This window comes from Polypterus senegalus, chromosome 11, assembly GCF_016835505.1.
Source record: "Polypterus senegalus isolate Bchr_013 chromosome 11, ASM1683550v1, whole genome shotgun sequence".
In the NCBI taxonomy this organism is placed as follows: domain Eukaryota; kingdom Metazoa; phylum Chordata; class Cladistia; order Polypteriformes; family Polypteridae; genus Polypterus; species Polypterus senegalus.
Genome location: NC_053164.1, coordinates 82619967 through 82635519, shown reverse-complemented (window position 1 = coordinate 82635519; position 15553 = coordinate 82619967). Strand labels below are relative to the sequence as shown.

Genomic DNA, 15553 nt, shown 5'->3' with positions numbered 1-15553 from the left:
TGTGTCTCCATGACAAATCACAATGAATGAATAATTAAGAACTCTTTAAATAAATAAACATGAAATAACGTGATACTAACAACGGGACCATATAGACGTTCTATTGCAAAAAACGGTCCGACCATTTTGTGGCAACTGATTTTTTTACAGTCTAGCAACTATCACTGCTATGATAAATCTGTTAAGTTAAAAAAGTTAAGTGAGTTTGCCTGAAATTCACTGATGTGTGGAGATAAAGAACTACTGCGTACTATTGGTGGTGATGTTGAGCAACTGCATTTCTTTCCTTGTGTGTGTGTGTGTGTGTGTGTGTGTGTGTGTGTGTGTTTGTGCGAGTAAGCAACCTAGCTGTTTTGTGACTTGGAGAAGCACGTTAAAGAATTAAGCATCTAGCAAAACAGCAGGAAAGTGCAGAGCTCTTCAATGTGTAATGCAGAAGAGAAGCCAAATGAAAACATTCATTCATCTATTCATTCATATTCTAAACTCATTTTTACCAGTATAAGTTTGTAGGATGCATTAGAAGTTTTAACGTTTTTTCTTTTTAGCATAAGCTATTGTTCACTTGACTGTAATTGTTTCTCCAACACAGTAAAGTTATTAATAGTGTATTGTTTAAAAAAACACATCACCACACAATTCAGTTTAGAAGGCAAACTGTTTATGCACAGAAACGGATTATTCTGTGCTGCTGCAGTAGTACAAGTTCATTGATGTGGTGCTAATTTTAGCCTTTGCTTCCAATGTATAGTCAAGCTTTTTTGTAAGTTTTACCTTTGATTGAAGAAGTAACTTTAAATTGTCTTTATATCATTACCAAATACCACTATTGTTGATGTCCTGTAATACACAATTCAGCTGCAATCTCCTTCACACCCTTAACCCCCAATACCAATCCTCTCACCTTCTACCCTCCCCTACTGTAGATATTTTTCAAGCTCACATAAGTGGGAAATTTCTAAACCTTAACAAAATCCTCACCACCTCTCAAATACAAAAAATGAGCAATGAGACACCATAATACAACAAGACACTGCCACACATCCCAAGCCAAGATTTACTCTTACCATACCATACCATACCATATTTATTTGTTGAGCGCTTAAAAACACAGCATTACAACTGACCAAAGCGCTGTACAGTTACAACAAGCAGGACTAAAAGCAAAATATTAAAAATAAACATTAAGAGAGAATTAAAACAGAGATACTAAAAACAGGTCAAGGGACCAAATAAAATAGAGAAAATGGCAAAAGACAAGTGGAAAATGAAACCGGTTAAGAATTAAAAGCCAATGTGAAGAAGTGCGTTTTTAGGCGAGATTTGAATGTGGCGACTGAAGCGGCTTGCCTAATCACTAAGGGCAGGGAGTTCCAGAGCCTGGGTGCACAGACGGAGAAAGCCCTTTCACCACGAGCTTTAAAACGTGCCTTGGGAACGGTTAGGAGCAGCTGATCTGTGGATCTAAGAACACGAGGGGGATTGTGACAATGGAGCAAGACACTCAAATAGGCGGGGGCTAGACCGTTTAATGCCTTATAGGTTAGGAGGAGAATCTTAAAATCGATTCTGAATCTAACCGGCAGCCAGTGAAGGGTTTTCAAAATTGGTGAAATGTGTTGGATTCTGCTACTTCCAGTATATATGAATATACGTATGCTTCAAGCTTTTTCTGCATTTTCCATTCCCTTTTATTTCAGGTCTGGAGGAACACATATGCGGTGTCAACAGTTTCTCATTTTGGCAATCCATGACAGACTCGATTCTTAATCTCCCAGTACAAACTCAGAATTCATTATCAATTTGATCATTATGTTGGTGGACTTCACCCCTTCCAATTCCTTTTTATTTTAGGACTGTGGGTCCACTTCATTAAGATTAACCACAAAGTAATTTCAAACATTTCCTGTTAATTTTTGACTGAAGTATAGAAAGTGGTGCAGAATAATTTGGACAACCCTCACATTCAAAAACATCCCCTAAAATCACAGCAAAAGATCACAAAACAAACATTACATGATTTAAACTGTGGTGCAAAGCTCCAGAAACCTATTTTGCAGATGTAAATTTCTAACACACATGCAATACTTCCAAATAAAAAAGTACTTTAAACAGAAAACATAATTATTTAAGCTATATCAAAAGGTAGTACCCTCTAATTAATAGAACAATTACAGCCATTACATAAACTAATTTGTAGAGTAATATTTTAGCTACAATTTCACAAAAAAGAATGAGCAGATGGCCCCATAAAAATCTTCATGTTACTGCCTTTTTAATTCTCTGAGTCAAAACAGAAATTAGCTTCATTTCATAATTAAGCAAGCTGGATTGGCTGATGGTGCCAGAAATACTACAGATTGTGTCCTTCATGAGGTCAAGTGGTTCAGATCAATGTACGAAATATGGACAAGTAGAATACAATTCAGTATTTCTGTCATTTAAGCAGAACGTGTCTAGAGAACTCTAGACGTAAGGAAAACATGTTGAATCCCCAACATTGACCAACATTTGAATGTATTCTCAAGGAAATGTGAAGCAGTAGTGCTATCCAATGCTCATCCATCTCCAGTTCAGACTTATTTTATTAAAGGATTAGATAGAAAACTAAATTCTGTACTAGGAGAAGGATCTATGGACCTTAGGTGGCCTTATACTTTAACCTTAATTAAAATCTGGACATTTCAGTCTGTGTAAAAAATATTACTGTATCACAAAGAAATATATTAACCTGATTCCAAAGCTTAGTTTTGACATAACATACTTGATACTTATCTTTTGTTCATGCAAAACCTTTTATTAAACTTTATTTGAGATATCTTATTAGCAAGTTTATTTAAGAAAGTTCATTCTTCACTTAATATGTGAGTGTTTGAAGGGGCAGGTGCTTCTGTGCCCAAAATTAGTGGCCATTTGAACGAGGACATGTAAAATAGCAGATTGTACTTTGGACTAAGGTAATGTGGGTTCATGTGCCCTAAATTTATATTATGACTATATCACTGACAGAATTGAATACAGTGTGGTGATTGGATTGGTCCTGGGTTCTTTGTGGATGTAGACGATATCGCAGATATAGCAGAGTCCTAGTTCTCAAGTAATGCATCATTTTTGTACATGCTAGGAAGGGTAAGCAGGGGTCGAGTGCCTCTGCAGCTTTCTAAAAGATTGTTTCTTTTGGGAAATGCAGAAAGTGTTTGATCAATGGCATAAATCATTAGCTAGAATACAACTTGGTACTGAGGTGTGTAGCTTTTGAATGACACATAAAAGTCATGCCTTGCATTTTTTTTCTTTACCCAATCAGAATGAATCTATTTAGGCAAAGAGAAAATATGCATGGTATATTCTAATAGGCTGTGACACTCAGCATAAACAATGCCAAAAGTGCAGAAATATTTATCCAAATTCAAACATAAATCCACAAATCTTTTAAGTAAATTCTGTAGCTTTGGAAGGTTACTAACGTATACAGATGGTAGGCTATTAAGTATTGATTGAATTTATTTGTGTCCAGGAAATCTGTGAATGGAAATCCTTCTGCTTCAAGGTAAATGTTTTGTCTATCAATCCATTCCTTGAGTCATTCTTCCATTTTCTCACCCCAGTTTTTCTATTACATGGTTCAAAGGGAACCAGAGCCTATAACAGATGAACTTTATGTTCAAGTCAAAAACCTGCCTTAGACAGGATAGCTGTAATAGAACACTGACACTGTTATTGAGAACATTGGTGATCACCAAGTCACCAAGATTGGAAATAATGGCAGGGAAACTCAAAAAGAAAAGACATTGCTAATTTGGACAATGAAGCTAATCTGGGGAAATAGAATTAACACAAATTTGCTTTACTTGAACCTTCAAGGCCTTATCTAATTCACCTCATCTTTATGGTCAAACATGAGTACTTCCCAAAATAACTAGCTCCTAATGAGCACAAGATTAGTACTGTGATAAATAAACCAAACAAACCATAAAGAATGAACATAAAAGGACCAAATATGGCATAAAAACACAGACACAAGGAACAAAATTTAATAAAGGAAACAAATTTAATACATTACAACATGGCTTGAATAGAGACAAGAGTTTTATAGCCAGGTATGAGGACTGTTTGAATCTCTCAGACTGACACAGATAACCTGTCTACAGACCCATATTGTTTTGAAAAACTCATCACAAATGTTGGACACTTATTTTATCCAAAGATCTTGGCCATACATTGTTCTTCTCTCTCTTGTTAAATTAATCTTACCCTGAATGAACCTATTAATTTTTTACATTTAAGATGTTTCCTTTAAAGATTTACCAATGTTGTTTCTTGTCCTAGTGTGTGGATATAAACTCAGGGAACTTCAGTTTCTGTATTACATCTTGCCTGAAGAAGGGGCCTGAGTTGCCTTGAAAGCTTGCATATTGTAATCTTTTTAGTTAGCCAATAAAAGCTGTCATTTTGCTTGGCTTTTCTCTAAAGAAAACAAGAAAAACTAGATATAAAACAGATCATCTGATGCAAAACCTAAGGTCTCCCTTTGAATTGTTATGCACTTTTAGTTCAAGCAACATGGGTTCAATTACTATATCCTTTATGTTAGTTTTCTGAGCAGTGCTCTTCCAGTTTCAACTTCTTTGTGTACCTGCTCAAAGTTTCACGTGAGAAGCTCTTTCATTGAATGTCATAGGCTGTGCAGTCTTTTACGGTGGATCACTCTTTAATCAAATGCACTTATATTGCTCTGCACCACACTGCTCCTTGCAGCTTCATGTGAAGAACCGATCAAATGTTACTGAATCACTTTCACAGGGAATCACTAATGGTACTGAAGCACGATGAGCCACGCCATGCCACCACTAGCAGTTTTATATGGCGAATCCCTCCTGCCCAAGTGGAATGTCACTGTACCAAGCCACTTGTGTATTGGTGTTTTGAGTGCTTGAGGAAAAAAAGCCTTTTCATGTAGTGTTTTTTCACAATATAACCCGCCTTCTCCCCCAAACTGGACGGATCGGTAGCATGGTGTGATATTTTTTATTCTGCTTCTATTTACAGTTAAAATTGGTGGAGGATGGGGATTTTACCATGAGTAGGTTTCATGTGCTAGTGACACAGTAACAGCCACATGCAACTCAAAAGTGGCAGAGAAACAATGGTTTATATATATATGTGTGATGTGTGTGACTAACTCTGAGGGGGCCTTGTCCCTTGCTGTTGCCTGCCTTCTGCCCAAGGCTGCCAGCAAAGACCTCGTCCTCACCCCGTTAACCCAGCACTGGAAGAAGCTGGTATGAAAATATATGTATGTACTTAGTTCATTCCAGGCATGAAATGCAGGAAAAAGCAACAACAAAAAGCAAATAAATGAAAACACTCTAAACTTCAGTGGAACAACAGCAACAGAAGGCAGGAGAAGACGTGTGAATTGCAGTACAAAAACTCCAATCTGTTGTACAAAATGTAAAGTTTCTCTATGTCTAGTAGTCAGAAATTTGGCATGAAAACCAGTTTTGAAAGTAATAGTTTGGATGAGTACATAGTTATTTGTTTAGTTGTTGCTTCAGAGTGATTTACAGTGTACTGTATGTGTTTGTGTGTGTATATTTCTTTCCTAAAAAGTATATAACTACAACTGCAATACTTATTTTGAGAGATTTTTTTAAGTACAATAGACTAAATGTTTCCAAATCGGGGACACCTTGTGTCATACTGTATAACTTTGTAAAGCTATGGAATGTGACATCAAAACTTGGTACAGTGACAGCTGACAGACTGGGACACCAAAGACAACTGATTCCAGGGTTGAGCATCATAAATTATCTTGGTTGTTTACTGAAAAACCCAGGGTTTTTGTGTGTTTTATGTAGGTGATATAAGTGTTAAACAAAGAGTTTTAGTTTTTAGTCATATAAACACTTTCTTTTAAAAATTTGGGGTTTTGTAATTACTACTGTTCAGTCATTACGGCTCCTTTATTACATAAATAGAATAATAGCCATTTTTTGAGGGAGGGGGTTTGTAATTTAGGTGCAATAATGGCAAAATCCCCTTAGAGCATAGGGGGTTATGAAAAAAATATGTACAGTGCTAATTACTTTTCCAAACCTTACTGATCAATTACTAGATTAATGGAGTGTCAACAGCAAGTGTTTAATTTCCCTGTAATTGAGAACAGACCATTCTTTTGCCATTCCTATACTATAAAATGATGTCTTGCATTTCTCTCTTTCAGAATACAGATGATGTATTTGTAGCATCTGCTGAATGTCCTAGCGATGATGAAGACTTAGAGGAGTGTGAGCCGGGAACTGGTGAGTTTATTTCCTTGTTTCTGATTCTGTTTGACAACCAGATTTTCCAGTCAGTCCTAATGTCCCAACCTGCTTCCATTTTAATATGGCCAGGGTAATCCCAATCTGCACTGCGATCTTATTTCTCACTTTATATTCTTTCTGTAGAATAACAGTAATCTAAATTTTCTAATATTTAGAAATTTTGCAAATATATGTCTGTTGTTATAAGACGGATAAAGGAATTCCAAATATTAAATATTCCTAGGAAGAAAAAAGCATAAAAAATTATGTTATACCAGTGACTTAATTTTACTTTTGTCATTACATATAGAAATAAATACAGACCTTAAGATGTACAGTTGTTTGTGCAGTTAAGTTATTCTAGCAAGCTGTATATATTATGCAGCCTTTCTCCCCTTCTTTGATTATATTACTACATAATTGTAGTATTTGCTTTCAGTACAGTTGATGGTGGCTGAGTCCTGTACAAGGAAATTTTGGTAACACTTTAGTTTATACATAATAAGAAGCCATTATCATTTCATGTTATAAAACGTTAATTGTATAAAACAATGAAAATGACAGCAACATATTTCAAGATTATTATTTTTGTTGATATTTTGATAATATTGTTGTTATTAGCATAGTTAATAAAGTGTTTATAAAATATTAAAAACTATTTACTTTATCGATACTTAAATTAAAGCGTGACCAAAATGACCAACCAATGGGTCTTATTCCTATTATGCAAATACCAGGCTGATTTTGAGGATTTCACATGATATCTAGCTTAATCAAGTAGTTAAATGATCCTAAGCATTGCATAACAAAATTGCTGGCATCTTCATAGCGGTATTTTTACTGAATAGTACAATTAATCCAGACCCCCCTGTGGGGGCAAATTTGGAACAGCATCAGAAAGGAAAATAACTCTATTTATTTTTCTTTGTGAATGTTTAGTTCATTTCTAGAACATACAAATCAGACTGATTTCTTGAGAAGTGAGACAGATATTGTATCACATTTTCATATTGCAGTTCTTCTCAGATGAACAGTGGCTTTCCTTCCAGTATACATAATGCATAATTAAAACGATATGGTGACACAAATTTAGTTTAGTAAAATTCATTGTGATCTCTGGTCTAGTTAGTTTTCTTGAGGCTCTTGCACTCTGTCAGAATAATTACATTTTCCCATCTTATTTTAAAGCATTTGTGTTCCTCAGTCTTCATATTGTTATCTCCTTTTACATCAGTTTTGCTCCAGGTTAGATCATTTAAAAAGCAATGAAGTTTTAAAACACCTTAAGTTCCACTGCTTTTCTTCTTCTTTATTATTGTATATCCTGATACTGTAATTTAAGAAAGTCCTGCCTGTTTTTTAATGGCATTAATCTCACATTCTAACCATCTATCCACCCACTTTTATGAACCCAGATTTTCCATTATAGTATTGTAGTTTAGTATACAGTAATATATCTTTGCAACATTGGTCACAAAGCAGGACCGTGGAAAAGACATTAGTCTACTTAAGGGCACAGTCTTGCACATGCTCACACTAAATCACAGCAAGTCAGTTTAGAGCTTCCAATTTACTCGTGGTTTGTGGATGAAAGAGGAAATAAGAGTATGTAGACACAAGGACAATGAGCAAACTCAACACACTGTCCAGGGCAATGAGCAAACTCAACACACTCTCCAGGACAATAAGCAAACTCAACACACTCTCCAGGACAATGAGCAAACTCAACACACTCTCCAGAACAATGAGCAAACTCAACACACTCTCCAGGACAATGAGCAAACTCAACACACTCTCCAGAATAATGAGCAAACTCAACACACTGTCTACGACAATAAGCAAACTCAACACACTCTCCAGGACAATAAGCAAACTCAACACACTGTCCAGGGCAATGAGCAAACTCAACACACTCTCCAGGACAATGAGCAAACTCAACACACTGTCCAGAACAATGAGCAAACTCAACACACTCTCCAGGACAATGAGCAAACTCAACACACTGTCCAGAACAATGAGCAAACTCAACACACTCTCCAGGACAATAAGCAAACTCAACACACTTTCACATTTAAATCCTGAAGCAGATAATACCGTCTCCCTGCTTTACAATTTGATGGAAAAACTGTAGCTCTTTCATATTTTATGTAGTTGAAAAAACAGAGGACTATTCTGAATTTACACATTTCACCAAAGAAATATGAAATCTTACAAGTGCTTCCTTCTCATCTTTCACGTTTAGATTTCAGGTGACATTTACAATAAATGGGGAAAATAATTTCTGATATGAATTTTCTCCTTTCAAACTTTCAGCCTTCACTGCAAGTTAAACATAAATTTGCGTGTAAGAGTAGGCCCAGCCTTGACTGCGAACAAGCCTGAGTACACCTTGGCCATCACATTGAGTATTATGACTGATCATTTCTGGTCCAGTGTTCTTAGTGGATGTAACTTTTGACAATCAGCTTGATAATTTCTACCTAGCGGTTTACACAAGGGTTACCAAGAAAGGACTGGTAGTCATTTATGTTGCATTGTTTCAATATACTCATGGGATGATTAGATTTATGTTAAATATTCCTACATAATATTTGTCAACTCTAGCAGACATGCAGCAGTAAGAAACACAAGCATATGTTCCTATCTTGAAGAAAAGGTGGAGTGACTGGTGTTAGAGGTCCATTAATTTGTGGAACCTAATGAAAAAGGCACTTCTATAAACAGCAATGTCTCTGTATACATTTGTTAACTGCCTGTTGATGTTCGTTCCCATAAGAAATTTAGTAAGAGCCTGTTGTTTAAAATATATGCCTCTAAATGAAACAATTTTGAGGGCCAACTTTGCAGTACATATGCTCGGAAATTCATTGTCATACTGTGTTGTAGTAGCAAGTGAGACATTTAAAATGAATCACAGAATAAGTTATAGACATTTCCTGTGATTTAATTTAGTAGAGAAAATGTTGTTAAATGTTTTGGGCAGACCTTGCACATTAATTATAATACAATATGCAGTATGATGCAACAACAAGTAGAGCTTTTTCTACATACTGTATATTACAAGTATATATACAGAGATGAGATGAGTAATTTCTTCTTCCTTCTTTTTTGCATAATCAATCTGAAGTAGTACTTTCTTTAATCTAATTATATAGAAATATTTTGTTATCTTTCTTGCTGATCACTTTATAAAATTCTATGAACCTTTTATTATTTAACATAAACGATCTATATACAGTAGATGAATGATGAAAAGGTATGTAATAATTAATGAAAAGAGTGAGGTGATAGAAACAAAAACTTTTAAAGCTGAATATGAAGAAGTATTATTGAAGTAGGAGTAAATTTTTGCACTTGCAGTGGTCTCTGAATTAGTAATTTATATGAATAGTCCTCACAGAATAAACACTTTCATATTTCTTTCTTATCTTTCAAAACATATATGAGGAAACCATGATTTTGGTCCTGTTGTATTATTTTTCAATATTCTGCAAGCTTGGCCTGACTCATTTATAATAGAACTCCATGAAATCATGCTATGAACAGAATGGCAAAGTCTCTGTGCAGCACTTTCAAAGGACAAATCGTTCAGCAACATAAACTTTATACATGTTCAGAATGCATACCGTAAGTGGTGTTTTTAAAATTAATTTTCCATAGTTTCTTAGTCCCGTGACCCTGTAGTTAGGATATAGCGGGCTGGATAATGGATGGATAGATAGTTTGTTAGTTTTTTTTGTTTTTGTTTTTGTTTTTTTAAGCTTTTTTTGAGTCGGGAAACACTTGAATCCTCTTGTTGTTTCTACATGGAAGATCTGATAGGTTATATAATGTGTGGTTTTAATGTGCCTACTAAACATATCAGGTGTACACAGATAACATATAGGCTAAAACACATGAATCCACATTGCCTTTTCACTACATTTGCGTTGCTAAAGACAAACAGTGGATGGAAGAGTATAAACCATGATATAAACATCTGAATTTCATTGTTTGACAGTTTTTGCAATCAGGTATCTGCTGGAATTGAACAATCGAGCTTGCAGCAAAGTACTGGCAATGTTTCCATAGAGATATTCCCACTGAAAATCTCCACAAATGTTAGAGGAAACAGATTCGTAGGCCATTCATGCAAGCAATTGACAAACAAGAACAATCTTTATCTACAGCAATTAGTCTCTGTTTAATATAGCACCATTCAAAATGATAGTTTCTTTGTTTTGCCTATTAAACCTTCACCAATGTGGCTGTCATTTTATAGTCCTATTAATGGTGTCTCCTATCAGAGGAAGAAACTGAGAAGCTATACAGTATGATATATTAGTGCATGCATTACAGTTTTTTACCAAATTATTTACTGTGTTTTCTAGATTTGTTTGACTTTTGCCTTGTACAATTTGCTTTAAAACACCTATAATGACATCTCAGCAGCTCAGTCTAGAAATGCTGTCAGATTACATACAAAAATTAAATATTTTAATTTTATCATGGTGTGAAGCACTATAGTATACTCACTACATTAAAGTATATCAGAATAGACAAATGGTGAATTGTTAATTTATTCATCTGCACTAAGTATATTACATTTATATTGCTGAACAGCTTTGCTTTAAACATGATCTGCAGAGATTCTGCACCTCTGTTTACAGCCTTACCATTGGATGATTGAAACCCATCATAAAATTGTGACAACTATTGGAAAAAGCTATTGAAAATCAATTTAATCAAATTGAGAATTAAGAATTATTCTAATATATAGATATTTCCCAGCTATGAACTGTATAATTTTAAGTGAGTTTGTAAAAAAAAAAGCAAGGCTGACATATTCTTCATTATTACCACGTGTTGGTCAAGGAGCATTGGTTTCACATTCTTTGAATATTTTTGACTGATGTTATATCTGATTTGCTGATTGATATCATTTAATGATATATTTCATATCAATATTATTTGTTCTGTACACTTAAACCACACTGTGTGACTAATCAATCTCGTGTTTTGCACAATATCAGCTCCCAACTAATAGGAACATTTAAGTGGTTGAAAGTGTATAAAAATTCTTGAAATACAAAACAATTCTTTTGTATTTTTCCTGCCACATGGCCAACAGTGAATGAAACTGAAATAAAATAAATTTTACAGTACTGCACACGGTACTCTTACTGCAGCATGTAAAATGTAGTGTTCTTACTGCTAGAATGTCCATGAACCTTTGTGATAATTGTTATTTACATTAGATTTTGTGTGATATACAGTAGCTAATATTAAACCAAATCATTTTAGTCTACTGTTTAAGCCATGCACATAATGTATACATCCTCAAATCTTTTTAATCTAACTTGGGGTTATAGGACACCAAGGCCTATCCTGGGAATGAAATAACCATGGACAGGCAGTCAGTTCATTGTGGGGACACACACACACACTCAGAGAAAATTTAGACTCACCCTAAAATGTATGTCTTTGAGAAAGTATCTGGAAAGGTCATGCAGAGACAGAGAGTATGGGCAATCTCCACATAGACAGCACTCATACTAAGAGCAATCCCAGGACAGTGGAACCCTGAAGCAGCAGTGCTAATCTTGTGCAATGTTTTGTATTATGTCCTTTCCACATTTTGACAATAATAAAGTAAATACACCCTAAATAAAAAAAGAAAATTGTAATTGTAGAAAATATTTCAGCAACCAATAACTAAATCACTAAAACTGACTAGAATTTGCCTGTTTGCAGATTATGATTTTATGTATGATTTATACATGTTTGAAGGAGGTGTGCTCAGTGGCTTCAGTGCAGCGCAGTCTTTATTGTTGAATCAAATATGTTTTGACAGGCCCTGGCTGCAGCTTTATTAACTTAATTAACTGAATTGGATTAAAACAGAATGAATCTAGGAACCTTTTAGGCAGCTGGTTTGCTTTTAGCTACATGCCTGCACCTAGAACAATGCCAAGAAGGCTAAAGCAAATAAAAAAAGCTTATATTGTAAAAAAAATATATATTGCAAATGAGAAAGTAACATAGGGATAACAACATAGCACAACACAAAGTACAGTATGGCATATCCTCTGTATCTCTGTCCTTACAACCCTGTCTAACAAGGGCAAGGATCGCCTGCTTATCCACTACAAAATAACACAACAAAACTGTTCTCGCTATCTTTCTCTCTTTTTCATTCTCCCCATTTTCTCAGTGTCTGGCCTCTTTTCTTCCAGCCTATCAAGCATTTGTCTCTGCTTATCTCCTGATTCAACACTCAGTTATCCCCTGTCAGAGAGTGGTCTTTAAACCACACTAAAAAAGAAGTTACTTCTGAGACAGTACCTGTTTATTCTTTGTCCTGCGTATTTCTGAGCCCCAGCTTCTGTTTAAAGGAACATTCCCTCCTGATAACTTTGAAGCAGACAATCCTTCATAATATGCAACAGGACTACCAACAAGCTCTTGGTTGTCACCTATCATCCTATTGGGATGTCTCTTGCCTTCCAACTTTGGCATCCTTTGAAATGGTTCTTGCCATCTTTTCAACACTGGTGTGATGTGTAACATTCTTTCCAGCAGTAGGAGCTTCACAGTATTTTGTGGGGCACTTCATAGACTTATTTCTGCTTTATGTAGTGTCTTTCTACGTGCAAATTTTCTCTTGGTCTGCATACAGTTTCCATAGAGTAGTATATAACATCTACTCCAGGTCCTCCCTGCGTGGAGTTTGCATGTTCTCCCCATGTCTGCGTGGGTTTCCTCCGGGCGCTCCGGTTTCCTCCCACAATCCAAAGACATGCAGGTTAGGTGGCTTGGCGATTCTAAATTGGCCCTAGTGTGTGCTTGGTGTGTGGGTGTGTTTGTGTGTGTCCTGTGGTGGGTTGGCACCCTGCCCAGGATTGGTTCCTGCCTTGTGCCCTGTGTTGGCTGGGATTGGCTCCAGCAGACCCCCGTGACCCTGTATTCGGTTTCAGCGGGTTAGAAAATGGATGGATGGATAACATCTACTATGCATGCACCCTATTCTTTTTGCGCTAGAATGTGCACCCATTTTTTATTCCATACCTCATAAATATTATGGGGAGGGGGGATCCCTTTTCATCTCCTACAATTACCTGTATTCTGACAATAAATAGGTGGGGCCCCTCCCCTGGCATATGCTGACACATCCCATCCTGCTACCCCTACTAATGCTTCTATCGTTATCCTTGACCTCACTATATTTCATCTCCTCATAATAAAATGGCTTCATCCAATACTGACATCATCATTTCGCAATAGTGATGAAAACAGGCTGAAAAAAAGTCCTCATTCTGTGTTCCATGACAGATTTACAGTTTTGTTGACATACAAGAATTCAATAGAATTCCCTTAAAATATATTTTACACACATCTGAAAGAGTAATTTAATCATTCATGCTTTTTCTAAATCAATTTAACCCTTCAATGGTTTCACCCAGAAAAAAAGCATAGCAAAAATTATTTGTTTGCATTTTTTGGTTCCTTTGGTTACCTACCAGGTATTGTATATATAACGTCTACTACTGGAAGTGTGTGTGTCTGTCAGAAGTGAGTGGCAGAGTCGGGGTAAGGGTTCCACCTCCGAGGAAAGAGACAACTCGCATAGCCACTAATAACACAAGCGAGGAGAGCACATCAGCAAAACGAAACCTCAGAAGAAAGACAAATTTGCTTAATTGCTAACAATGGCAAAACGGTATCCCTTTTACTTTTCCTCCCGTTGCTAATACATAAGCGATGCGGGCAAGTCAGCAAAACAAAACCTCCAAAGAAAGACAAAGTTGCTTAGCCATTAACTTCTGCAAATGGTATCCCTTTTACTTTTTCTCCCGCCGCTAATGCACAAGGTATGCAAGCACGTCAGCAAAACGAATACTTCCAGGAGAGAGTTGCCCAGAGTAGTTCCTTTCAATTACCTGACATTGCTACAGTTTTTAGGACCGCAGGCTTTTTACATCACAGGCTTTCACAGCTAGTAGTATGTATATATATATGTATATACTAGCTGTCCTCTGTGGCTCCACACTCGTAGTAGTGAAACAGAACAAACTTTAAAAATCAATTAAAAAAAATGTATTTGTGTTGAGAACAATTTATATTGATAGGTTTCCTACAATGGTTTTGGTTTTGTTAGCAGGGGCAAGGACATATAGATTCCTTGGGGAACTAACCCGGGAGAGAGCAACGTAAAGCTGACCATGCGAGAAACATGCTGAGCTAAGATCAACCCCTGCCAACTTGAGTGTCTGTGCCTGGGCCTCGTTAATTGACATTGCAAAGCAAAGCTTCACTGGAAACTATAATCTCTTGAATTGAAAGGGCATGTCCGTCGCAATTAGAAAAATTTGACAAATTTAGAATTTTAAAATTCTAAAGGATAATGAACTGAATTATTGTGTTCTTAAATGGTATTTATTGAAGTGCATGTCCGAGACAGCGTGTCAAATTTGACCACCAATTGAATAATTTTATGCCTCCCCCTCCCCTCAGCCTCCCTCTTCGTTTTGCGCATATAAATCGCTGCTGCAAGTGAACTTTCATGCATAGTGCAATGAGAGAAGTCGCTCGCAAAATCAACCAGAATGTTCAAGCAAACTATAGAAAAAAAACAGATCTAAATCCATTAAGTAGTTCTCTCGTGAAAAGCGGAGAGAGAGATATATAGGACTGAATGATTTCAGTTATAAGTGAAGAAAGTAAGGCAAGCAGGCTTTTACCAATCGAGTATGCATGGGATCATATTGACAAGTAGCTGATCTAGATTTTTGAGTAAGATGAGAAATTTCAGTTCAATGGGCAATTCAAAAGTAGACAGATAAGTAAAAGGAGGTTCAGTTGAAATATTCTGATAAGAATTGAATTGTGTACATATTGAAGACTCTATCTGTTGATGATTATTATCAATTTTGGTTTTAGGAAAGGTTAAAAATGTATCACATATAGCAGTGCAGAGCATATGAGATGGGATTATATCACCATTTGCCAGAATTCTGTTAATAGTGAAAAACAAAGCTCTTTTCGTTACTATCAGACATGATTTGTTTAGAGTAATAAACAGATTTACCCACATATAATGCAGAGTATCTGAGCATAAGTATTGCATGGCCTTGCACTTTAAAATAATTTAGTTATTCTGCCATAGAGAAGCATCAAAAGTATACTAGTATTGAGGTAGTCACTGTTATGACTTTGAAAACAATCATTACAACTATAATGATGTATTGATTGTGGCAAATATAAAG

The 15553-nt window shown here is 35.9% G+C and overlaps 1 protein-coding gene across 8 annotated transcripts in view; it reads left to right on the top strand.

The window, feature by feature from the left end:
• The window catches only part of LOC120539266 (neurexin-2-like), a 2018463-nt gene that overhangs the window by 1971334 nt on the left and 31576 nt on the right, over window positions 1-15553 (top strand). For all 8 annotated transcript variants that reach the window (XM_039769182.1, XM_039769181.1, XM_039769180.1 and 5 more), the window contains one exon: window positions 6227-6305. In XM_039769182.1, coding sequence (XP_039625116.1) covers window positions 6227-6305 — 79 coding nt within the window. The remainder of the gene's footprint in view (window positions 1-6226; window positions 6306-15553) is intronic.